General features: G+C 36.6%; 1 protein-coding gene across 1 annotated transcript; it reads left to right on the forward strand.

Moving 5' to 3' along the window:
- Positions 1-347: 347 nt before the first annotated feature.
- LOC136250989 (ephrin type-A receptor 8-like) lies at positions 348-1,570 on the forward strand. Its single transcript, XM_066043346.1, has 7 exons — positions 348-449; positions 509-573; positions 625-778; positions 835-927; positions 992-1,105; positions 1,149-1,234; positions 1,339-1,570. The coding sequence occupies exons 1-7, from the start codon at positions 384-386 to the stop codon at positions 1,523-1,525; spliced, it is 765 nt and encodes a 254-aa protein (XP_065899418.1). The 5' UTR covers positions 348-383; the 3' UTR covers positions 1,526-1,570.
- Positions 1,571-25,247: the final 23,677 nt, after the last annotated feature.

The raw sequence follows: 25,247 nt of genomic DNA on the forward strand, positions 1-25,247 counted from the left end.
GAATTAATATATATAACATGTTGTATATATTGGTGAAACATTTTATTGTTGCTTATGGTGCATTAATCCTTGACAAATTTTAATCAAAACTGTGATCCAGCCAAGTTTTTCTCCTAGCTAATGTTGCACCAATAAACATTTTGTGTACAAATTATATTTGGTGGTGAATATTATGCACCTCAAAACACTTTAGTTACATAATATATTGACAGTGATATTATATTTTGATATTTAGATTAGGCAGTGAGATAGGTTCGGGAGAGTTTGGGATGGTGTTCCATGGAGTATGGAATCATGATGATCAAGCAGTACAAGTTGCCATTAAGACTTTACATGGTGAAGTGTCTGACAATAATAAAACAAAATTATTAAAAGAGGCAGCCATGGTTGAACAGTTTCTACATGAAAATATTGTAAGATTATATGGAGTTGTGCTACAAGGAAAGATGGTAAGAGTTTGCTATCATAATGAATTATAACACATCTAAATTGACTGGTCGATTACTAGATGATGATTTTGGAATACCTTTCACAAGGAAATCTTTTAAACCATCTTCAGTCTATTAGGCCAAGGTATACTAAAGAATATAGCTACAGTATCTGCTATTATTGCACTATTGCTAGGGAAGGTGAACCAGTTGGACAGCATATCCCTCAAATGTTGTTGGGATTTGCTCGTGATGTTGGACGAGGTATGAACTACCTCAGTAACAAGTGCTTCATCCACAGAGACCTTGCTGCCAGGAATATCCTCCTCACTGAAAATAATGTTTGCAAAGTGAGTGATCATATGCTAGTTCATATCACTTGTAGCTATATATACATGCACAACAGATTGCTGATTTTGGACTAGCAAGAGATTTAGATGAAGAGAACTACTACATAAGTCAAGGTGGACGTATTCCAGTTAGGTGGATGCCACCTGAGGTGCATATAATATATGTGGTCAAAAGAGCAAGTACTGCAATTATACACTATACTACCAATACAGGCTGTGCTATATCGGACATACACAACAGCCAGTGATGTGTGGAGTTATGGTATCCTCTTGTATGAGATGTGGAGTCTTGGACACAAGCCATATGAAGATCATGATAACACTGAAGTTAGTTTTGATGATTACGCATTTAATCAATGCCACATTTCAGGTATTAAGTCTGATAAGTAATGGTTACAGACTACCACCACCTCCTGGTTGCCCACGAGCTCTTTATCACACAATGATTCAATGCTGGTAATACACATATGTATCATATGCCATCTTTACTTTACAAATTCAAGTGGCAGTTTGCAGATTGCATTTTACAGTGCATGTGAAGTTCGCTTACTATTCTGTAGGCATCCAGATTATCATCAGCGGCCTAATTTTTCTGCCCTCCTGTGTGCAATTTCACAACCATCCTATGTGTTATTCCACTGGTTTGAGGAAGACAAACAAGCTGCTGGACCTGAATGTGATGTTATAGGAGCTCCAATAGAAGCTGGTTGTAATTTATATATTGACTTGCAAAACTTTTTCAAGTGAAACTGTGGTGGAGAGAACAGCATAAATGTTGTTTTGAACTTAAACGTTTACTCATAACATCATATATTTACTGTCATGTATACATCCAATACCTTCATGTGTGCACCAATCAGTAGATACACATGTATTTTTATTTATTTATGATAGTATAAAAGTGTACATGTACAAAACCAAATTAATGTGCCCTATGCACTTATGTATAGTTTATAGCATTAACTCACCTCAAGAAAATTAATAATTATATTGAGCGATATAGTGTGTGACAAGATACAACATCAATCCCAGAACACATTTCATTTTACCAAAATCCAGAAAGTTACACAACACTCCTACATCGAGGGCTACATGCATGCAAACAAAGCAAACATTCACACAGCTATGCCTACCCTATGAAACGATGGGACATCTGCAATTGTGATCTACTCAGATACTAAGAAAAGTTATTAAACAGGTACAGAAAGGCAAATGCCTATTACCTGATCATTACACTTTTAGTTATACATTAGTGTGTACATTGTGTGTGCATGGTGCGTGTCCAATAATTATAACTCTTTAAAATGATTAACAGAGGTATAGCACTAACAACTTCCACAGGAAGACTATTCCAAAAGTTAATCACCCGTTGGTTAAATGCATATTGGCAAATGTCCCTGGTAGATGAATCCTAGTGAGACTTGGAGAAGGCAACACAAATTCAACTCAATTGCTGTTATTAAAATTTTTGTCACTAACCTACCATCTCAGTCATCTTAGCCACCACCTTTGATTTTGCATCTTTTTTCACCCTGGATTTTTGGGGCGCACCCTTTTTCACAGCTTGGCTGTTTTTGTATAGATATTTCAAACTGTGGAGCTTAATTCCAATCAACACTTCCTAATAGAGCAGTCAGTTTCAACTTGTAGTTTGTAGTAAAATATTCTAACAGAGCATTAACTGATTAAAATGTTCCAAGATAATCATAAGAAATGTTGTTAACCTAGGAGCATAATGCAAGCATAATGGGAACATTAATTGAAGAGCATCATAGGTAGAAGTTTTTGGAATTTCCTGAAAGCATTTTAGGCAAGATTGTGAGCATATTGACTCAGGTCTACAAACCTGACAGTTTCTCCATCCATTCAGCTACACATGTTACATAGTGAGTTTCAAGGCAATAACCTTTTTCAGTCAGCATGTACAAATTACAAACAATTGGTGTGCATACTGAAGGCAAGCCAGCAACTGATACTGGTATCCATGAGAGCATGTAACTGCATATAGAGCTACTTTAAATTGCTGTGCAATCTTTTGAAGCATAATAGATTGTTGGCTTAAGCCTACTTATTGCACTCATATTGCATTAATATTTTTATAAAACTCCCAAAATATATACACTGTAGTTATGTAGTAACAAGCTGAGGATGTCACCATCTCTTCAGAGTCATTCCGAATATCAGTGATCATCTCCTAGGTAGCTCTATTTTCCCTAGAAGAGATCTAAGGACCTGTGTTAAGATTAAGCATGAGATATCTTGGGAAATGTCATCGGATCAATGTTCAGTTAACAGTTGCTAGTGTCTGACTGCTACAAATACATCTATAGCCTCTCAAGGATAGTATAATATACATGTAGGTCATGGGGTATGACATTTTGGATTTACTGTGCTCCCATGCATTACCTATTTGAGAGTCTCCTTCACATAGATAATGTATGGGAAACATATCAACATTAAATTTAAATTAAGTGTCAAATCTCATGACCTACATATGCTATCCTTTTGAAACATCCTATAGTATAGACATCCACACCTACAAATAATGTAAAATTCAGGTTGCTAGGGCAATGGTTCTTAATTATGGAATTCTGGCCTATTTACATACATGAGCTCAACTAAATTATATAGCCAGCTTTGATTACATGCTGCATCAGTACATACTGTAATTCGCTTTATTTTCATGCAAAAAAACTTTTTGTGATAAAAATTTTCGTGTAAAAATATCTAATCCAAAACAGCCAAGCTGTAAAAAAAGAGTGCGGCCCTCAGAAAGGCTATAGTGAAAAAAGATGTGAAATCCAAGGTGGCGGCCAAGAAATGGCTGTGATGGTAGGTTAATGGTAAAAATTTTAATAACGACAATTCAGGTGAATTTTGTGCCAAGACCAAGCGGTACCAAATTCACCTGAATTGTCATTATTAACATTTTTACCATTAACCTACCATCACAGCCATTTCTTGGCTGCCACCTTGGATTTCACATTTTTTTCACCATAGCCTTTCTGAGGGCCACACTCTTTTTTTACAGCTTGGCTGTTTTGGATTAGATTTCACTTCATTTTGTATTTGCATTACCCAAAGCCAGCCTATGGTCAGCTATTTGCCTGGCAACATCTTATTCTTTATGAAATCCATCCTGATGAATTGACCTCATAAATGTGACCCAACTTTTGACAAGTAAAAATGAGCAGTGAAAAGCTACCATGGCAAATGGTGAGCATCCAACCAAGTGAAGTTCACTATTTGCCACAGTATTAACTACTCATGATTTTTTTAGGTGCATGCATCCTTTTTCAATTTGGCTCAATGATCAATTTTTCTCAATGTAGCTAAAATATAAGGCACTGAATATTTATCTATATCTTGTGTTAAATATTAATTTGATACCTTGAAGCATTCCAGAGATATGGTCAATGTATATAGACAATGATATATGTTATTTTATTTAAGAAAAGGACCAAGAATGTAACTATCAGAAATCTCTTAATTTTTATGTAATTATTAGATGGTATAGGATTGAAAATTTGTCCTCAAATTAAGTCATGGTAACTACACTAGATCATTTTCAGTCATCAGTGTTGCAGAGCAAGAATTGTCCACAAAAACACTTCTTATGATGTATAGTCATGCATTAATAACATAATTGGAAGAATTGATATCATATATAAAAGCAACATTGAATGATTCATTTACTTCAGACTCTCTTAATAAACATTTCAAAACTGTAGCAGTGATGTGTCACTTCATCACATCAATCTGCTATAGCTGACAACCTTGCAATACCTGTTACTTCATGTGACACTAATCCATTCACTTTTGCTGAGATTTCTAAATCTTTAATTGGTCCCATCTCATCTGAACTCTCTGGATCCTAGGAAGTCCACAGGCCCATATGGCCTGTCTGCTGGGTTCCTGAAAGAGATAGGCTGCTCCATTAGCTATACCTTATACTGTTAACGTTCATTGCAGAGTGGAATTGTTCCTTTACAGACAAGAAGTATTCACATATACTCCAGTTCATAAAGGTGCATGGTGCTTTGGACAATCCAGACCAATCTCTGTTGGGTCTGTTCTTGCTGTTTATTGGTTTTCGTGTATTTGTTCAATAATTTGCCTTAAGTTAATTGTTGCATTTGTGTCCATGTGTATTTGTTTTGTATCCATGTGTTAAGTTTTGTACTTGTAGATGTTCATTATTTTGTGTGTATTGTATGCTGCTCTGACAAGGAAGAATGCATGGTATTTGCCAATTGTCACAGGGTAATTTATAAATCAAATCAGTCTGATAATTTAAGAAACTTTAATTGCTAACTGACTAACAAAATTTCTTGCTGCAAATATCTATTGAATTTATAAACTGACAATAGCTAACTGTGACAGTGCACACACTCTGGATATAGCAACTGTCTACACAACCAGAGCAATAATAACTTGGTACAATAAAATCAGTGGAAGTGAAGCAGGTCAAAGAGTCTGGGTGAACTTATAGCAATGAAAGTCATACACGCACATACAGCTATACAAGAGGAAGACAATGATATATAGGTGACACTCTGGGAGCATGATTTTTTTTTAATTTGGAAGCTCTAAGACTGTTAACTTTGTTATTGCAGTTAAGAGACAGAACATGAGACTGTTCTGTTAGAGTGGTTGACTGCTCTATTAGAGTATCTCGATCTTTTGTAAAAAGTATTGCAATTCCCGAACCTATAGTTCGTTCTCCGGGGAGGGGGAGCGGGAGACTACTTGCATGAGTCCTCTTCTGCACCAACAAACCATCTTTAGTGCAAAAATAACAGTTGCTTGCAGTATTGTGTACGTGATCTCCCAGCTCCCGGTTCCGGTTTTACCAAGAAATCTCCCGCTCCCCCTCCCGCTCCCCTCACGGTTTTACCAATACCCGAAAAAATAAACGAAGAAATTAAAACGAGATTTTATTCGCTTGTATCTCGGAAATGGCTGGAGTGATTTTCTTCAAATTTGGTATGTAGACTCCCCTAACTGGCCGGCACTTCTCTAGCAAATTTGGTTCCACTTGGATTAGGGATAACATAGCTACATAGGTGTGAAAATTGCGTTTTCTTTCTTCCTGTTAACATACTCACGGTGTGGCGTACCGGCTTCTTGGGCCGTACGACACACTACCGTGTGTCTTGATTTTACGTGAAATGACTGCTTTATTAGAGTAGTTCGATCTTATGTAAAAAAAGAATTGTGTAAGAAATTTTCGTACAAGTTTTTTGCATACGAAAATTATTTTACAATGAAAAAAAGCAAATTTAACGGTAGCTAGTTAATTTGGTAGCTAGTCCTTAATGTTAACATAAATAGAGTTTCATTAGACCATTACTTTTATGTCGACTTTTAATACTTAAATAAAGTGTGCGCTATCAAGACACACGATAGTGTGTCGTGCGGCCCAAGAAGCCGGCGCGCCACAACGTGAGTATATTAACAGGAAGAAAGAAAACGCAATTTTCACTCCTATGTAGCTCTGTGATCCCTTATCCGATTGGAACCAAATTTGCTACAGACGTGCCGGCCAGTTATGAGCGTCTACATACCACATTTGAAGAAAATCGGTCCAGCCATTTCCGAGATACGAGCGAACAAAATTTTGTTTTAATTTCTTCGTTTTTTTTCTTCTTCTACTTCTTCATTTCGTACACTTCGCAAAATCCGCCATAAAACACGAATGCGTGCTCCAATCGGGCTGAAATTTGGCACACATGAAGGGCTCATTAAGGCGGATCTCAGTACCAACTTTGGTAGGAATCCAATGAACATTCACGGAGTTATGACCGATTATGTGCGTAAAATAAGGTCGAAGGTCTGTCACGCATACAGGGTAAACCACTTGGAGGAATGAGTTGAAAATTGATATGTAGGTGGATTAACCATCGTAGGAGTGCCTTTTTGTGGTTTGAAGAGAATCGAGATAAAGAACATGGAGATATGACACAAAACCCAACCTGTGTCACAATTACGCAATCGATTTTTATGAATAAAAAACTATTAGTTTTCACGCCTACCAGGCAAACCGCTTAGAGCAATGAGCTGCAAATCGGTGTGTAGCTGAAAAAATCATCATAGAAAGTCCTTGCAGTAGTACAGAAGAATCGGATTACAAACCACTGAGTCATGATTCGAAAGCCAACTACGTGTTGCAAATGTGAGATCGAGATACTCTAATAGAACAGTCACCCTAATAGAGCATTCGGCTACGTTTATAACTTACTCCATCAAAAGAATTATATTACATTGCAAGTTATTCTGTAGGGAATTCAGCTACAACCAGTTAATCTGATAGACAATTCAGCTACAGGCAAGTCACCCTGTAGAGAGTTCACCTAGAAACAAATCACCCTGTAGAGAGATCAGCTAGAAGAAGTCACCTTGTAGAGAGTTCAGTTACAAAGAAACTATGCACCATGTAGAGAGTTCAGCTGCAAACAAATCACCCTGTAGAGAGATCAGCTAGAAGAAGTCACCTTGTAGAGAGTTCAGCTACAAATAAACCATCATGTCTGTTCAGCTGCAAAGAAATCACCCTGTAGAGCATTTAAATCACCCTGCAGAGAGTTTGGCTGCAAACAGTTCACCCTGTAGAGAGATCAGCTAGAAGAGGTTACCTTGTAGAGCGTTCAGCTACAAAGAAACCATCATGTAGAGAAGTCAGCTGCAAACAAATCACTCTGTAGAGAGATCATCTACAAAAAGATCACCCTGTAGAGAGTTCAGCTAGAAGAAGTCACCTTGTAGAGAATTCAGCTACAAAGAAACCACCACGTAGAGAGTTCAGCTGCAAACAAATCATCCTGTAGAGAAATCAGCTACAAACAAATTGCTCTGTAGAAAGATCAGCTAGAAGAAGTTACCTTGTAGAGAGTTCAACTACAAAGAAACTATCATGTAGAGAGATCAGCTACAAACAATTCACCCTGTAGAGAGTTCAGCAAGAAGAAATCACCTTGGAGAGAGTTCAGCTACAAACGAATCACCTGTAGAGAGTTCAGCTGCAAACAAATCACTCTGTAGAGAGATCAGCTAGAAGAGGTCACTGGTAGAGAGCTCAGCTACAAACAAATCACTCTGTAGAGAGATCAGCTAGAAGAGGTCACTTGTAGAGAGCTCAGCTACAAACAATTCACCCTGTACAGAGATCAGCTAAAGAAGTTACCTTGTAGAGAGTTCAGCTGCAAAGAAACCATCATGTAGAGAGTTCAACTATAAACAAATCACCTTGTAGAAAGATCAGCTAGAAGAAGTCACCTTGTAGAGAGTTCAGTTACAAAGAAACCACCATGTAGAGAGTTCAGCTACAAACTAGTGACCCTGTAGAGACATCAGCTAGAAGAAGTTACTTTGTAGAGAGTTCAGCTACAAAGAAACCATCATGTAGAGAGTTCAACTACAAACAAGTGACCCTGTAGAGACATCAGCTAGAAGAAGTTACCTTGTAGAGAGTTCAGCTGCAAAGAAACCATCATGTAGAGAGTTCAGCTACAGTACAAACAAATCCTGTAGAAATATCAGCTAGAAGAAGCCACCTTGTAGAGAGTTCAGTTGCAAAGAAACCACCATGTAGAGAGTTCAGCTGCGAAGAAACCATCATGTAGAGAGTTCAGCTACAAACAAATCACCCTGTAGAAATATCAGCTACAAGAAGTCACTTTGTAGAGTGTTCAGTTATAAAGAAACCACCGTGTAGAGTGTTCTGTAATAAAAATATGTATTATATATATATATATATATAATTTGTACATTTACTGATAAAATCAGAAATATTTAAAGTATTTAACATCTGCTTCATCTTTTCTTCTTCCTGTGGTAAAGAAAAGAAAAACCCCAAAGCCGGCCTATGGCCGGCTTTGGGGTATACAAACACAAAAAGAAGTGAAATCTAATCAAAAACAGCTAAGCAGTAAAAAAAGGTGCGGCCCCAAAAAGGCCATGGTGAAAAAAGATGTGAAATCCAAGGTGGCGCCAAGACCAAATTCACCTGAATTGTCGTTATTAAAATTTTTACCATTAACCTACCATCATAGCCATTTCTTGGCCGCCACCTTGGATTTCACATCTTTTTTCACCATGGCCTTTTTGGGGCCACACCTTTTTTTTACAGCTTAGCTGTTTTTGATTAGATAGCTAGTTACTCTTGTAGCGGTATGCGCTGACGTATTGGAAAACTACAGTGGCTAAATAAACTTTTAAAATCAAATGATTGGTGATATTATGTACAGCTACAAGTGTACTATGCGCATCCTTATACAGGTTCTATACACAGTAGTCTGCATTACCTATCAGCTTAGATGTCTTGATCCAGTAGCTAGGCTATATAACTATATATCTACATGTATTGTTATGATTATGGGTACTCAGCTAGGCTGATTGGTGATATCATGTGGTTACACGCAAAACAGTACATACAGTTGTTACCATAGTTACTTAAATAATTTCATTTGGTATATAGGTTGCTTGATTCCCTTTAAAGTTTTTGTTTCTGGTAGCTACAGTAATGTAGTGCTTACTGAAATAATATAATGATGCTAGTGCAATTGTCCAGTTGAATATCAAGTTGGTAAGGTGGAGTATGATGGCATACAATGTTGTGTATATAGCTGACTGCATATGTTAACATGTCTTCTCCTTTGTAGGGTTGGTTATTCTACAGTTGTTACAACTCCATTATCACAAAAACACTCATCTCACAGCTAGCACATAGTTCAATTTTACTTGCTAAAGTGGTTATAGTATGGATCCCAAAGACTGACTTTGTATTCTATGACATTATGATGAAGCAGTTACATTCAAATCACTTTGGCATTTAGATTTAATACCCTTGTTCCTTGTTGCACATAGTTGTAATATGATGTTACCACTGCATGCATGGATTCATGAAAAATAATTCCCAGATATCAGTGTTGCTTTGCTAATTTAAAACTGGTGTTTCATATATATATATATATATATATATATAATCAGCTCAGACACGCATATTTTTATTGAAGCTAGCGCTCAGTTAGAATGGGTGACTGGGTGGTTAGCGCTGAACTCAGTACAACTTATGTCTGAGCAATATCTGAGTCCACTTGTAGAGTCCCCTTACATATATATGTGACCGGATTTGCGAAAAAGTACCTTTTAATTTTCACACACAAAATTTGACCCATTTTTTGAACTTTGAAACTTCATAGCTTTTTTATCATTGCCTGAACTTTTCCATGAATAGCTATGGTATCTGGCTGTATTTTGATACTAAGAGCAAGTCAATCAGTATATGCATGAAGTCAAGTGTAACATCATTTTGTTTGCTGATATGTAAACTGTGTGGAAAAGGTATCTTTTCACAAATCCGGTCACACATGTGTAAAAATACACTTAAGTAGCTACATATAGTTATGCATCTGCAGTCCAAGAGTTTTAAGATCAACTGTAGCTTTTCTACAGTTTATCTTATTTTGATTTTACAGTTGATCATATACATATTAATTTCTGTTTGATAGTTTTCTTTCTTTTGCATAACAAAATTTTACACTATAGATATGTACAGTAACTGAGCCTAGCTACTACATACACAATAAAATAGGCAAGCTGTTATTCATTTGTTTTCAAACACTATATCGATGTCCAAAGCCAATGGGTGAAGTATCCATTTCTTGAATCATTACAAATTGTACACTTATACAGTCTATATTTCCTCTCCTTAGTGCAGTTTCCATACCTTATGATTTCAAATAATTCCCTCCTCTGTGTAATTGTCATTCCTCCACATAAACTTTGGCACTTCTCAATATCATACATCATGGTTGAGGCATAGCTATACCTGGCAGTTAATCTTGTAGCATGTGTAATCCAATTTGATGCCACAAAATAGCTGTACTGGTATGAGGTATGAACAGCTTGGCTTGATAGTAAAATTAAAAGTAACTGGTAACAGAAAGAGCTGATAAGTACCATAATACAACTAACTGTAATATGCAAACTTTCAACACTGAATCTTTATCATTGACTTGATCATATTGTACATTCAGCCTTGTTGCATTCACTACAGTGTAGAGAAAAAGGTGGCCAATGTACTAATGTTTTATACTCAATGTTATAGCCAATTTTTTATAGCCAAGTTTTACAGCCAAGCTGTTTTGCATGGACAATTTCACTTATTTTTGTAAATCATATGCATTGATATAAATGCAATGGTACCTATGTACACTGTAGAAATGGGTGCATGTGACCAATAAATCACAAGTAATCATTATATCTGGTGTGGACAAGAATGAATGCCTATAATACACTATACTCTATAGCTACTTCATTTTTTGGATTAATATTTTTAATTGTACTAGTACATAGTACACTAACAAGTACAAGTAAAACTACAAGAGAAGTTATAAGTTCAATTAGGGATTATAGAAATAAAAAGTAGGAAGGTTGCCTACAGCTGTAGATACTAGTGGATATTCTTACATTAGTAGCTACATACATTACAGATTAAGTTAAACTATATCTGCATACCTTCCTTGCTTAACTACTTTATTATTTCTATGATCTCTTAGGATAAATTCCTAATTTTTCCTTGTACGTGTTTGTCAAGGGTGTAGGTTGTACCTAGCTGCATACATGCCCTGTAATTGCAGGCATGGTCACATATATACAGAACAAATATGCAAGTGTTTGTTTTTCAAACTCTATATCCAAAGCCAACGCCTTTCAAGGTTAAGTACCCATTTCTTGAATCAGTACAAAGTATGTACTGATGAAAGAAAATTTCCCCTATATTTGCACTCCCTTGTATAAGCTGTAGGGCTTTGCAATATCATAGTATATATCATATTCATGGCCTGGTAGTGCTTAGTAAGGCCAATATCTTACCATCAGCTACTTATACAATACTGTAGCGTATGTTATTTGTGGTTCAAATTGATGCACAAAATGCCCATACCCTATATACATTGGTATTAAGTAAATACAATATCATTTTGCTGTTGTACCTTGCATGGTATCTTAACATTCAGCGAATATGTAACTATGTGAGACTCCACTAAAAATTTTTGTTTTTAACATTGGGAAACGTAAAACTATAGCTATATAGTATATGTTTATGTTGATAGACTTACCATGTTTTATTGTACTATTGCCTATTAGCAGGGCCTGCCTGGGGCTTGGTGCTAATGTGTACATAATAATAGTGATTGTGTAATGATTGTCCAATGGTTATAGTTGGTTGACTATGTCTATATATATACATATGTGGTAGTCCATTCCATTCAGGTATTGTCACTTGTGAGTTCTTGGGGAAAAAATGAATAAGTATTAATATAATTTTTATAGTTGTCTAAATTGATGTATGACATATACGTACGTAACCTTGTTATAATGAATTCATCCATCAATGTGTCACCTCACTTACAGTAAACTTACCTCTGCATACAGCACCCATCAATTCCATTCTCTCCACTTTGCAGTACCATGGTCATCCACTACATAATCAAATGAGTACAACTATCTGAATTGCCCCACCAAGTTATTGAATGTCATTTGCTTAATAAATTTTCTGATTATTCACATTTTCACTTACTGGACCTACTTATTATTTTATACTAATTAATTATCTACTTGTAGATATCAATGTATTTATTGTACATGGTTTTACTGGAGCTGTGAGCTAGGTTTTAGCTCCCCGGGATACATCAGCAACAAGTTGCCTATCCATTTACAACCAACTAATCAATCAATCAATCAAATTAATCAATCAATAGCTATATATAGGGAAAGTATAAGCAACACTGAAGCTGATGCGGGCAAACCAAAGTAACAGTATAATACTTCATACTGAAGTACACTACATGGATCACTTTAAAAACCATTAATTGGGCCTACCATTGACATAATGAAGACTAGTCCTTTCTTCTGCTAGCTACCAGAGAAATCAGTGTGTGCATGTGTGTGTGTGTGTGTGTGTGTGTGTGTGTGTGTGTGTGTGTGTGTATGTGTGTGTGTGTGTGTGTGTGTGTGTGTGTGTGTGTGTGTGTGTGTGTGTGTGTGTGTGTGTGTGTGTTCAGATATAGTATTAAAAAATAATAGACTGGGCAAGTAATGATATTAAATGACTATGTGTATATATCATTTCAATGCTTTATAGCACACACACACACATGCATGAGTTCAGATATACACACAGGTACAAGTGTATGCATGGCAATACATACCGTGTACTAGAGGTCTGCGCAAGCTTGTGCCTACAGCCAAAGGTAGTAATTATAAGTTAGTGATGAAAAAGATCACATGATAGATAATAACAGTGCTGGTGTGGCTAGTTAAAGGTGAAACAATCAGAAACACACCCACTACAAGAACACAAGTAGTGAAATGTATGAGATCCAGGGGGTGAATGAAATGATCCCAGGAATGTGACTTAGCTAACTCTGTTCGTAGTAGACTAGTGTCGACAGATAGATTAATGTTTACTAATGGAAGGGCACCGATTTTATAACTGTATAAGGAACAGATATGAAGTAAAAGGGTGGTATTGGGGTTATCATGAAATAACTAATTATGAAGCCTACCACTGTATTAATACAGTTAAGATAATGTGGACGATTACTAGTTACGTATCTATGTACAGTAGGTAGCTACGGAAGTTCTTTTATACGTACGTACTATTGATGGGATGGCTGAGATGTAAATTGAGCTTCTCTTTGTTGAGGTCTGCAATTATGTGCATTCGCGGTGCCAGGTCCAGTTTGCGCTGTCCCATTGCTGAGGCACCGATTGCTGTGTAGGTCGCTGAGGCCCATATTTAAGATAATTTGTTTTTGTTTATTATGTACTGTTTTAACGTACTCTCAAACAGGTTCTTGTAGCTACCGCTTTTTCTCCCACGACGCTTACTCAATTAGAAATTTTTGAGCAGGCGCTTATAATTTCTAATCGATAAGCGCCGTGGGAAAAAACCGTAAACTTAAAAATAAATAAAAAATACCCTAGATGTAAACCAGACACTTACGTACTAAGCCAGCTATATAAAAAAGCACTGTTTGACGAGATTCATCAGGCCTTAGATTTCTGCTACTTGACTTCACTGACGGAGGCAAAAATAGAGCTCTGCTAGCAACCTGGAAGACTATCCCTGACAATCAGATTGATTGTGAAGAGCCGGATGATGACGTCCTGGAATTCATGTTGGTCAGTTTATAGCTCACAGGAAAATTAAGTTATGCTCCTAGCTACTGTATAGCCTAAACATTTCGAGGGGGGAAATTTTCGCTGACTCAGTTTCGCGGTTTTGGGTGTCAGGCGGTTATCAGCGAAAATTTTACCCTTGACCTTCATATAGTCTAATACATTTTGGGAGAGTTTGCAAATCCGCGAAAATTTTATTTTTAGCAACCTCGCCAAATATTTGCCCCATATGTGGCATGATATAGGACCAAAATTTTAACTACATTAATATTTTCTGGGTAAACAAGGTAAACATGGTTACATAAATCTATATGATTATGGTTTGTCACACAGCTGAGTATATCTTGCAGTAACATAATCTGGATCACAAAGCCATGATACTGGTGGCAGATTTGATCACTCAATCATAATACTATGATTACGTATACCAATACTTTCACAGAAATAAATGAAGTTTTCCAGACAAACACAGCTTGACTATATATAAAAGGTTGCATCTATAAATGCAAAAAGTAACTGGCAACCCAAAGAGCTGATATCTGCAGTGGCCAATAAATGTATGTTATAATACAACTATCAATTGTCATTGCCTTGTGTTCTACATTCAGTCTTGTTGCATTCCTAACAGTAACTCATTTTAATGCAGGCTGACTTTTTTTTTCTGTACATTGCTATTAAAGGCAGCCAAATTGCTAGCCAATTACTGTATCAGTTAAAATGAATTAATTAGGAATGGATCAAAACTGAATGTAGAGCACAAGTCAATGATAAAGGTCTAATAATTTGCCACACTACAGATATCAGCTCCTTCGGTTTCCGTTTATTTTTAGACAAGCCATTTTTGCATGGATGATATATACACAGAAATAAACAGGGCCATGCACATTTAGTTGTAATAACTTCTCATTGATCTGTCTTTAGGTTTATGATAGCATTGCATTTGTGGATGAACACAGCCACTCAATTCACAGAAAGTAAAGTGGTAACCATTAACAACCATGGAAATTACAGCACAGCATGCTGTGTGGATAGATTATGTCCTTGCAGCTCACTGTTCTTTGCATTAAGAAACATAAAGAATAACACCATCATTAACATCACATCAGAATCAGTTACACTGCACGCTACCACTCCAATAGGATCAGGAAACCTACACAACATTACAATAACTGGTAATGGTGCTACTATCATGTGTAACAATAGTGGAGGTGTGTACTGTGAGTCATGTAGTGATGTCATCATTGAGGGGATCACATGGGACCAGTGTGGTGATCCTAACAAAGAGGACACAGTGGCAGGAATTTATTTTGCAGTTGCTCACAATATCAAAATAGAAAAATGTCTTTTTCATGGATCTCAAGTCTGTGCAATGGGTATAAATCAAGCCAGTTCTAACATCATAGTTAAAAATACTAGCTTTTCTTCTAATGTTGTAAAAAAGTCACCCATTGCATATGGATGCAGTGGATTAAATATTACCACTGCCGGTGCAAATGCAAGTATAATAATTTTGGATAGTGGGTTTGTGGATAATAAGTACATTGGTAACAGTAGCTACAATACATTTGCACTTTTCGTGAAAGTTATAGGTAATCCTGAATCGCATCTCAGTTTAGCTATTAATCAAACTGTGTTTTTGTCTAATTCTGGAGGAGCATATGTTCTTGTTCAAACTGCTTTTGTTGTATCAATAGTTTTGTCTGAACTAGTATTTTCTAAAAACATACAAGGAATTTGGTTTCCATCACTTGATGCAAGCAGTAGTGATGTATTTCTGACACTGTCCAATTCATCCTTCACCAACAATCGTAATGGTGGCATAGTTTGTGACATCCTTAGTAGAAACCCAGACAATAAGGTCACCATTGTAGTTGAGCATTCTAACTTTACGAACAACAGTGCCTCTACTGCTTCTAGTAGTGCAGTAGCCTTCCACTTAGCTACCAGTGATAACAGTGCTTTCATTGTTTCTATACAACACTGTAACTTCATTAACAACAACAACGGAACTGTTAGCATTTTTACCACGGAGAGTAGTATGTCATCACATCTGGTAATTATTAATGAAGTGCTGGTGATGAGTAGTCATACTATAGGTAGCCCTACTGGTGGTGGAGCTGTGTCTATTGTTCTCAATAGTTTAATGAACAATACCTTTATTATCACTAAAGTGAGATTTATATCCAACAATTACAAGGGAGTAGCCGGAGGTGCCTTATATATCAAAACTGCTAACACATTTAATAATGTCTCCATCACAAACTGTCTCTTTCAAGAGAACAAGGCTTATGGGGAAGGTGTAGCTTTGTTTATTATAGATGGTAATACTGGAAGTAGTATGAACAACCATACTTTCATAGTAATCCAGTTGAAGTGTACTAGTAACTGTGGTGGCAATAGTGTTGTATATATTTCAGCCGGTTCCACCTTTACAAACATACATGTGGCTGATAAATCGCAATTCCTTCACAACACTGGTTCACCCATTCACTTACTATCATCTACTTTCAGCATCGGTGATCTTGTAATATTCAAAGGAAATTCTGCCAACAAAGGTGGTGCACTTTATATAGAAGGTGAGACAAAAATTTTATTTGACAATCGTAGTCCAAGTATAAAATTTCATAACAATTCAGCTGCTCAGTATGGAGGTGCAATATATGCAGACCTAGGTTCCACCTGTGGTGTAATATTTTATAATGTATATTCAAAATTGCCATCACAGTTGTGTAATATTCAGTTTGCCAAAAACTTTGCTGGAATAACAGGCAATTCAGTATATTTCGATGTTCACCAACAATGCCAACTGAATTGTAATTATAACAGTACTGATTCTATATTGTATCTTCCATACCATTTCAAGTACGATGAATTAAAATCCAAAACAATAGTCTCATCACCACACTCACTAGTGTTACACTTCACAGAGCATGATGGTGTCCAAACTGATGATAACACTTACTTTGTTAAACACAACATTCTAGGTCACAAGATTTCATTTAATGGATCTGTCTTTGATTATTTCAATAATTCTGCTGCACCAACTCAGTTTGATGTACAGTGTTATGATAACTGTACTGATATTGAACTGGTTGACAATCGTATACTTGTTGATAATGTTTCAAGTCTAAGTCTCATTTTAATTGGTAAACAAGTCACTTTGAAGGAAAGTAATGTCACTCTTCGAATTATGTCAACTCCTGAGACTTTTAATAAAAAAATTTCTGTCTCAGTGGTAGTTGAGCTAGTACCTTGTTTTCCAGGATATTTTTATGACAGAGCTTGTAAATGTTGTGTTTGTTACCACCATCAGGATATTGTGGGGTGTTTTGATGATTACAATGAAATGAAAAGAGGTTATTGGTTTGGAACTATTCAGAATGCAATTACTGTATCTCTCTGTCCTAACCAGTACTGTGAGTATGGTAAGCATCGTAAGAAGACCAGACCAGGTTATTGCATTATACCACAAGAATTAGATGATCAATGTAAACTACACAGGACTGGAGTAGCTTGTGGTGAATGCAGTTCAGGATATACTTTAACATACAATTCACCTAACTGTATCAATCATCACCAGTGTTCACCCTTAATGACAGCATTAGTGGTAGTGTTGACTGTCCTGTATTGGACTGCTATTATAGTAGCTGTGTTTGGTGTGATGAACTTTCAGTGCCGATTATCATCAGGATATGTATATGGGATACTTTATTATTACAGTATTGTGGATATATTACTGGATAACAATCCCTACATTACTGGTGGTGTGTTTCAGTTAGTTGCCATACTGTCAAGTTTTGCTAAACTGTCACCACAATTAATTGGTGAGCTGTGCTTTGTAGAGGGACTGAGTAGAATTGATCAACAGTTCATTCATTATTCACATGCAGTAGCAATTTCATTGTTCTTGGTAATCATCATTTTTCTAGCAAGGCACCGTCCAAAGGTTGCCTACTATGTCAGCCACTGTATAATACACGTAATCTGTCTTCTGTTGCTGCTTGCATATACATCACTAGCATCCACTTCACTGCAGTTACTAAAGCCGATAACATTTGCGGGTGTTGATGAAGTGTATGTGTATTTGTCTCCAAAGTACAAGTATTTTGAAGACCGTCATGCTGTCTATGGTGTTGTTGCTACCTTGTGTGGACTGATCGTTGTGATTGGTATGCCACTGTTATTGTTGTTACAACCATTCATTAATCCTAGAGTGAGTTTCATTAAAGTAATGCCAATACTTGATCAGTTTCAAAGCTGCTACAAGGACAAGTATCGCTACTTTGCTTCCTACTACCTTATTTGTCGATTAGTAATTATCCTAATTGTGTTTATCTGTGACAGCAACTACTACACCATGTTGTACTATGTACAAACAGCCTGTGTTATTATTGCTATAATTCATGTTTGGATTCAGCCATACAAAGATAGCTTTCTTAATGGATTAGATGGTGTTATTTTACTGACACTTACTTTAGTTGTCAATGTTAATTCATTCACTTTCTTATCAACTGCTACTCCAGGAATAATTTCGGCTCTAGTGATGTTTCCTCTGCTAATCTTCTTTATCACTGGAATCAAAAAGTTGATTAGTTGCTGCTTGTCAAAGAGAAGAAGATTGGAGTATGATTTTGATGAGTTTGATAGTTATAATGAAGAGCGAATTAATAAGAAAAGGAACAAAAACATAAGGTATGAAGAGTAAGATTTTTGATTTAGATAATTATTTATTTTATCTTGCAGCCATTTTATCCCACAATTACCACACAATGTTATAATACCTTAAACCTTTTACATAGGTTTGACATTTTGATTGGTGTGGTTTTAAGAGTGTACTGATATGCTAAGCTAAATTATGCAATACATAGTGTAAAACACAAACTGAACAGATTGCTAAGAGACATGAGAGAATTTTAGAGTTCATAGAAATATGTATGTAAATGGAAACATGCACACTGTGAATTCAAATCAGTGCTGTACAAATGATCCACATTTTGGGGTTGTAATTCAAACAACCCATACTTTGGGTAGTTATAAGGATATACATACTCTTTATAAGATAGTCATAGTTCAAAAGTATTAAATCAAAGTTGTCTAAAATTATAAAATCCCACAACTGAAATTAAATTGAGAAAATAAGCATTATGAGTAGTAAAGTTAGCTAATGGTGCTGGTAGAGTATTGTAACAGGGGCATGAGGGCTTTGCCTGGTATTTATGCCCTCAGGCCGCACTGCTTTGCTTGATATGCATGCCTGATTGCCCGAGGATTGTAGACCCGAGGGAATACATATCAGGCAAAGCCTTCACTCCCCGTGTTACAGCTAATATGTAACACTTACCAGGCTGATAGCTTGTATGGGCGATCAATCGCCCAAGCCAATACGAGTGCAGCCACTGGATATATTATATATGCATACCTAAAATTTTCAACTATAGGTCAGCAGCTGGTACGTTCTGGTTATGTTCAGTATGATGAATGGACATAACCTAGAGATATCACGGAGAATTTGGTTATGGCAAGTTTAATGTTTTAATGCAACAGAGAAAGTTAGGTCAACTGATTTAGAGTTGCTTGATGAGGCCATTGCTGTTGTTGCAGAGCAGAAAATTTCACATTTGGTAACTTAGGTACCCCCAGATACTGTGAACTCTCCTTTAGTTGTTGAAGTGATTGCTTCTGAAACTCCATGTGATGGGCAACTACATGATCTGAGGCACTCTAGTTATCGAGCTTGCTACCCGTTAGAATTGCCCATTTATCATCTGCCTAAAGTTAGTAACAGACCTTTAGCATTTTCCAATCCAGATCCCTCTGTTTACTAACTGACTTCTGACTTTAATGCAACACTCTATTGCAATGATTACCATCCATCCATCTCTTCGTTCAATCTGCTAGTACCTACCAGTTCCCACTCTTCCCTCTTTACCCTGTATTCACCCTTCCCCACTATACCCAGTGTCTCCCTTCCAACTTGACTGTATATTTAGTATAATTATTGTTTTAGCTCATGTGTGTATGTATTATTCTCTGTGTTATTTATTTCTTCATTAACATTGATGATGTTTAATCAGTGCTATTGAATTGTTTATGGAAAAAGTACAGAGTTTGCTAACGGCCTAGATAGGTAAGCTTGCTTGTAGAGTGGTTACTCCATGCAGAGTGGTAGGTTTGTGATGGGGCATGTCCGTATTCAAAAATGTTCGGAAACGATTGGTGAATAAGCATAGCACTAGTTCTCACCTTAGCCCAACATTTTTCAACTTGTAGGATGGCAAGGATATCAAAATTCTCTCCATCTGAGAGGTTTACATGGCAAAATCCAAGTCGTGCATCCTAATCATGTGAGTACTAATCAATCTCCACAATCGATTTCAGCCTCAACGTATATATATATATAGTCACTGCCCAGTTGTAGCCCGGCTACATTTCGTATGTAGCCCGGCTAGCTGGGCTACATATGAAATGTAGCCCTGGTGGCTCCTTTTATCTGAGGTGTGAAAGTGATATATCCACCAATGTACCTTTGTATGTAAATTTAACTGTATAACTGGTCATTTCAACCTTACTGTGGTAGAGTTGACAATGCCTGCTAAAATTACCAAATTGTGATGTTGATTCAACTTCTCAATTGAACAATAATTTATTAGACCTGATTTAGTTATGTCTACTCTGATTAAACAACCTCTGGATATTAATTTCAATACTTTGGTTTAATTTACCCATGCTGGTCATGCAGGTTGATTTGAAACATTTGGATTTTCTGTGTCCATGCACGCACACACACACACGCATGCACACACACACACACACACACACACACACACACACACACACACACACACACACACACACATGCACACACACATACATAAACTAGTAACAAGTTTGGTATGGTAGGGTTTTAGCTCTCCTTTTATCAAATTTTACTGGCATGCACCTAAAATTGTAAGCATGTACTGTGAGTGCCTAACTATGCATGATGTGTGAGATGGCTATCTTACGTATGTTCAATAATTCAGTTTGCTTTAATTGCTATAGGGTTGTTGGATCCAGTGGTGTGAACACTATCAGCAATGATGATGATGATGATTACATGTTAGATCCATGACTCATAACATTGCATTGCTTGTATAATCAAACAGTTAATTTTGCAATATTTCAAGCCTATGTAGATAGCTATGTACTTAACAATACATCGTACATAAAACTGTATGTCATATTATATATTATTATTATTATTTTTTGATCAAGCATTTATTTCTGTAATTGCTTCAAGCTGCACAAGTATACATTTATGTTTATTTTATGTATAGTTGAAAGAGAAACTACATTCTCATTTTACATCAGGTTTTGTTAATGTCATCAATGTTATTCAGTAGCTATACCAGTCATGCATATATACAGTGATTACACATACATACAGTGGTTAATGTGTCTCTTGTGTGCTTTCCCTGAGGCCAATAAATAGCCTATTAACTTAGTAAATATTGTAATATTTTCTTGTTCATTAAATAAATAAATAAGTTATAAAAATTTTATTATAGTATTTTTATTTACTGTTATAGCACAGGTAATTGCTTGCATAAGCCACTGAATTATTTTTGTTTAATTATTTGATTACAGTTAACATGTACATATATGCTTGTAGAGGGTTGATAATAAACAACGCTGCTCGTAATGATGTTACTGAATAGCTCTGTCTAGAGATTACATCACAACTATGTTGAATAAGTATGAATTGACTGTATGTGTTCAGAAAATGGCTGTAGTTGTGTTGACATTTATGCTGACAGAGTGATTTTAACTGAATAGTGGAATATATGTACATTAGTGCTGAAACGAATAGTAATTTTTAATAATTCTGAACATAACGACTGAATATTCGATTATTCTTTAGGTTTATACTTATATTGTTATGGAGCAAGGTAAAACCCAAGAGCTATTTCTATCTTAGAATTTTTACAGCATAGATACATTACTTCATTCACAATCATAAGTTTTCCAAGGCTGGATTTTCCATCTGAGCACAGTGTACAAAGTGCTAACCATTATTCAAATCTAATCAAAAACAGCCAAGCTGTAAAAAAAGGTGCTGCCCCTAAAAAGGCCAAGGTGAAAAAAGATGTGAAATCCAAGGTGGCAGCCAAGAAATGGCTGTGATGGTAGGTTAATGGTAAAAATTTTAATAACAACAATTCAGGTGAATTTGGTGCCGCTTGGTCAATTGGCACAAAATTCACCTGAATTGTCGTTATTAAATTTTTTACCATTAACCTACCATCACAGCCATTTCTTGGCCGCCACCTTGGATTTCACATCTTTTTTCACCTTGCAATTGGCCTTTTTAGGGGCCGCACCTTTTTTTACAGCTTGGCTGTTTTTGATTAGATATCACTTCTTTTTGTATTTGTATACTCCAAAGCCGGCCTATGGCCGGCTTCAGGGCTTTTTTAACCTATCCTATTTCTTTACCACAGGAAGAATAAAAAGACAGAGCAGATTTTTAATATTTCAACTGTTTTTGATTTTATCAGTAATTATATAAATATATTTATTACATGTCTATTATTCCCTACTGGATAACTTGTTCACAGCTGATCTTTCTACTAAGGGACTTGAAATGTAGCTAAACTCTCTACAGGTTGATTTGTTTGTAGCTGCACTCTCTACAGGGTGATTTGTTTGCATCTGAACTCTCTACAGGGCGATTTGTTTGTAGAAGAACTCTCTACAGGATAGTTTCTTTGTCACTGAACTCTCTACAAGGTGACTTGTTTCTAGCTGGCTCTCTACAAGATGACTTCCTCTAGCTGATATCTCTACAAGGTGACTTGTATCTAGCTGAACTATCTACAGGATGATCTGTTTGTAACTGAAATCTCTACAGGGTGACTTGTTTCTAGCTGATCTCTCTATAGGGTAACTTATTTCTAGCTGAACTCTCTACAGAGTGGGTTCTTTGTAGCTGAACTCTCTACAAGATCACTTCTTCTAGCTGATCTCTCTATAGGGTGACCTGATCTCTCTGTAGAGTGACTTTTATCTAGCTGAACGTACTACAGGGTGATTTGTTTGTAGCTGAACTCTCTACAGGGTAATTTATTTGCAGCTGAACTCTATGCAGGATGATTTATTTGTAGCTGAACTCTCCACAGGATGGTTTCTTTGTAGCTGAACTCTCTACAAGGTGACTTGCTTCTAGCTGATCTCTCTACAGGGTGACTTGTATAGCTGAACTCTCTACAGGGTGATCTGTGCATAGCTGAACTCTCTGGGTGATTTGTTTGTAGCTGAACTCTCTACAGGATGGTTTCTTTGTAGCTGGTCTCTACAAGGTGACTTGTTTCTAGCTGATCTCTCTACAAGGTGACTTCTCCTACTACAGGGTGACTTGTATCTATAGCTGAACTATCTACAGGATGATGATCTGTTTGTAGCTGAAATCTCTACAGGATGCTTTGTTTGTAGCTGAATTCTCTACAGGATGACTTGTTTCTACATATAGCTGATCTCTGTATAGGGTAACTAGTTTCTAGTTGAACTCTCTACAGAGTGCATAGGTTCTTTGTTGCTGAACTCTCTACAAGGTGACTTCTTCTAGCTGACCTCTCTATAGGGTAACCTGATGTCTCTGCAGGGTGACTGTTATCTTGCTGAACTCTCTACAGGGTGATTTATTTGCATCAAAACTATCTACAGGGTGATTTTGTTATACCTGAACTTACCACAGGGTGATTTGTTTGTAGCTGAACTCTCTACAGGAGGTGATTTGTTTGAAACTGATATCTCTACAGGTAGATTTGTTTGTAAGTGAATTCTCTACAACGTGATTTGTTTGTAGCTGATTTCTCTACAGGGAATTTGTTTGTAGCTGAACTCTCTACAGGATAATCTGATCTCTCTACAGGGGGTGATTTGTTTGTAACTGATATCTCTACAGGTAGATTTGTTTATAAGTGAATTCTCTACAGGGTGATGTGTTTTTAGCTGATCTCTCTACAGGGTGATTTGGTTGTATCAAAACTATCTATAGGGTGATTTTTTTATACCTAAACTTTCTACAGGGTGATTTGTTTGTAGCTGAACTCTCTACAGGGTGATCTGATCTCTCTACAGGGAGTGATTTGTTTGTAACTGATATCTCTACAGGTAGATTTGTTTGTAAGTGAACTCTCTACAAGGTGATTTGTTTGTAGCTGATTTCTCTACAGGGTAATTTGTTTGTAGCTGATCTCTCTACAAGGTGATTTGTTTGTAGCTGAACTCTCTACAAGGTGATTTGTTTGTAGCTGAACTCTCTACAAGGTGATTTGTTTGTAGCTGAACTCTCTACAAGGTGATTTGTTTGTAGCTGAACTCTCTACAGGGTGATGTGTTTCTAGCTGATCTCTCTACAGGGTGATTTTTTTTGTAGCTGAACTCTCTACAGGGTGGTTTGTTTGTAGCTGATCTCTCTACAGGGTGATTTAGGTTGTAGCTGCTCTCTCTACAGTGGGTGATTTGTTTGTAACTGAAATCTCTACAGGTTGATTTGTTTGTAGCTGAAGTCTCTACAAGGTGTTTTGTTTGTAGCCGATTTCTCTACAGGGTAATTTGTTTGTACCTGAACTCACTGCAAGGTGATTTGTTTGTAGCTGATCTCTCTACAGGGTGATGTGTTTGTAGCTGAACTCTCTACAGGGTGATTTGCTTGTAACCGAATTCCCTATAATTGTGTCTAGTGTCTATATATATAGCTGATCTCTCTACAGGTTGATTTGTTTGTAGCTGAACTCTCTACAGGGTGATTTGTTTGTAGCTGATCTCTCTACAGGGTGATTGTTTGTAGCTGATCTCTCTACAGGGTGATTTGGTTGTAGCTGATCTCTCTACAGTGGGTGATTTGTTTGTAACTGAAATCTCTACAGGTTGATTTGTTTGTAGCTGAACTCACTGCAAGGTGATTTGTTTGTAGCTGATCTCTCTACAGGGTGATGTGTTTGTAACTGAAGTCTCTACAGGGTGATTTGCTTGTAACTGAATTCCCTATATTGTGTCTAGTGTCTATATAGCTGATCTCTCTACAGGTTGATTTTTTTTGTAGCTGAACTCTCTACAGCGTGATTTGTTTGCAGCTGAACTCTCTACAGGGTGATTTGTTTGTAGCTGAACTCTCTACAGGGTAATTTGTTTGTAGCTGAACTCACTGCAAGGTATTTTGTTTGTAGCTGATCTCTCTACAGGGTGATGTGTTTGTAGCTTAACTCTCTACAAGGTGATTTGTTTGTAGCTGAACTCTCTA

Source organism: Dysidea avara, chromosome 3, assembly GCF_963678975.1.
Source record: "Dysidea avara chromosome 3, odDysAvar1.4, whole genome shotgun sequence".
Taxonomy (NCBI): domain Eukaryota; kingdom Metazoa; phylum Porifera; class Demospongiae; order Dictyoceratida; family Dysideidae; genus Dysidea; species Dysidea avara.

Bases quoted from the DNA above. Each gene is read 5' to 3' on its own strand.
- LOC136250989 (XM_066043346.1), top strand. From the start codon at position 384: ATGGTTGAACAGTTTCTACATGAAAATATTGTAAGATTATATGGAGTT. The intron at 779-834 runs GTGAGTGATCAT...CATGCACAACAG, and splicing joins CTGAAAATAATGTTTGCAAA to ATTGCTGATTTTGGACTAGC. The intron at 928-991 runs GTGCATATAATA...CTACCAATACAG, and splicing joins TTAGGTGGATGCCACCTGAG to GCTGTGCTATATCGGACATA.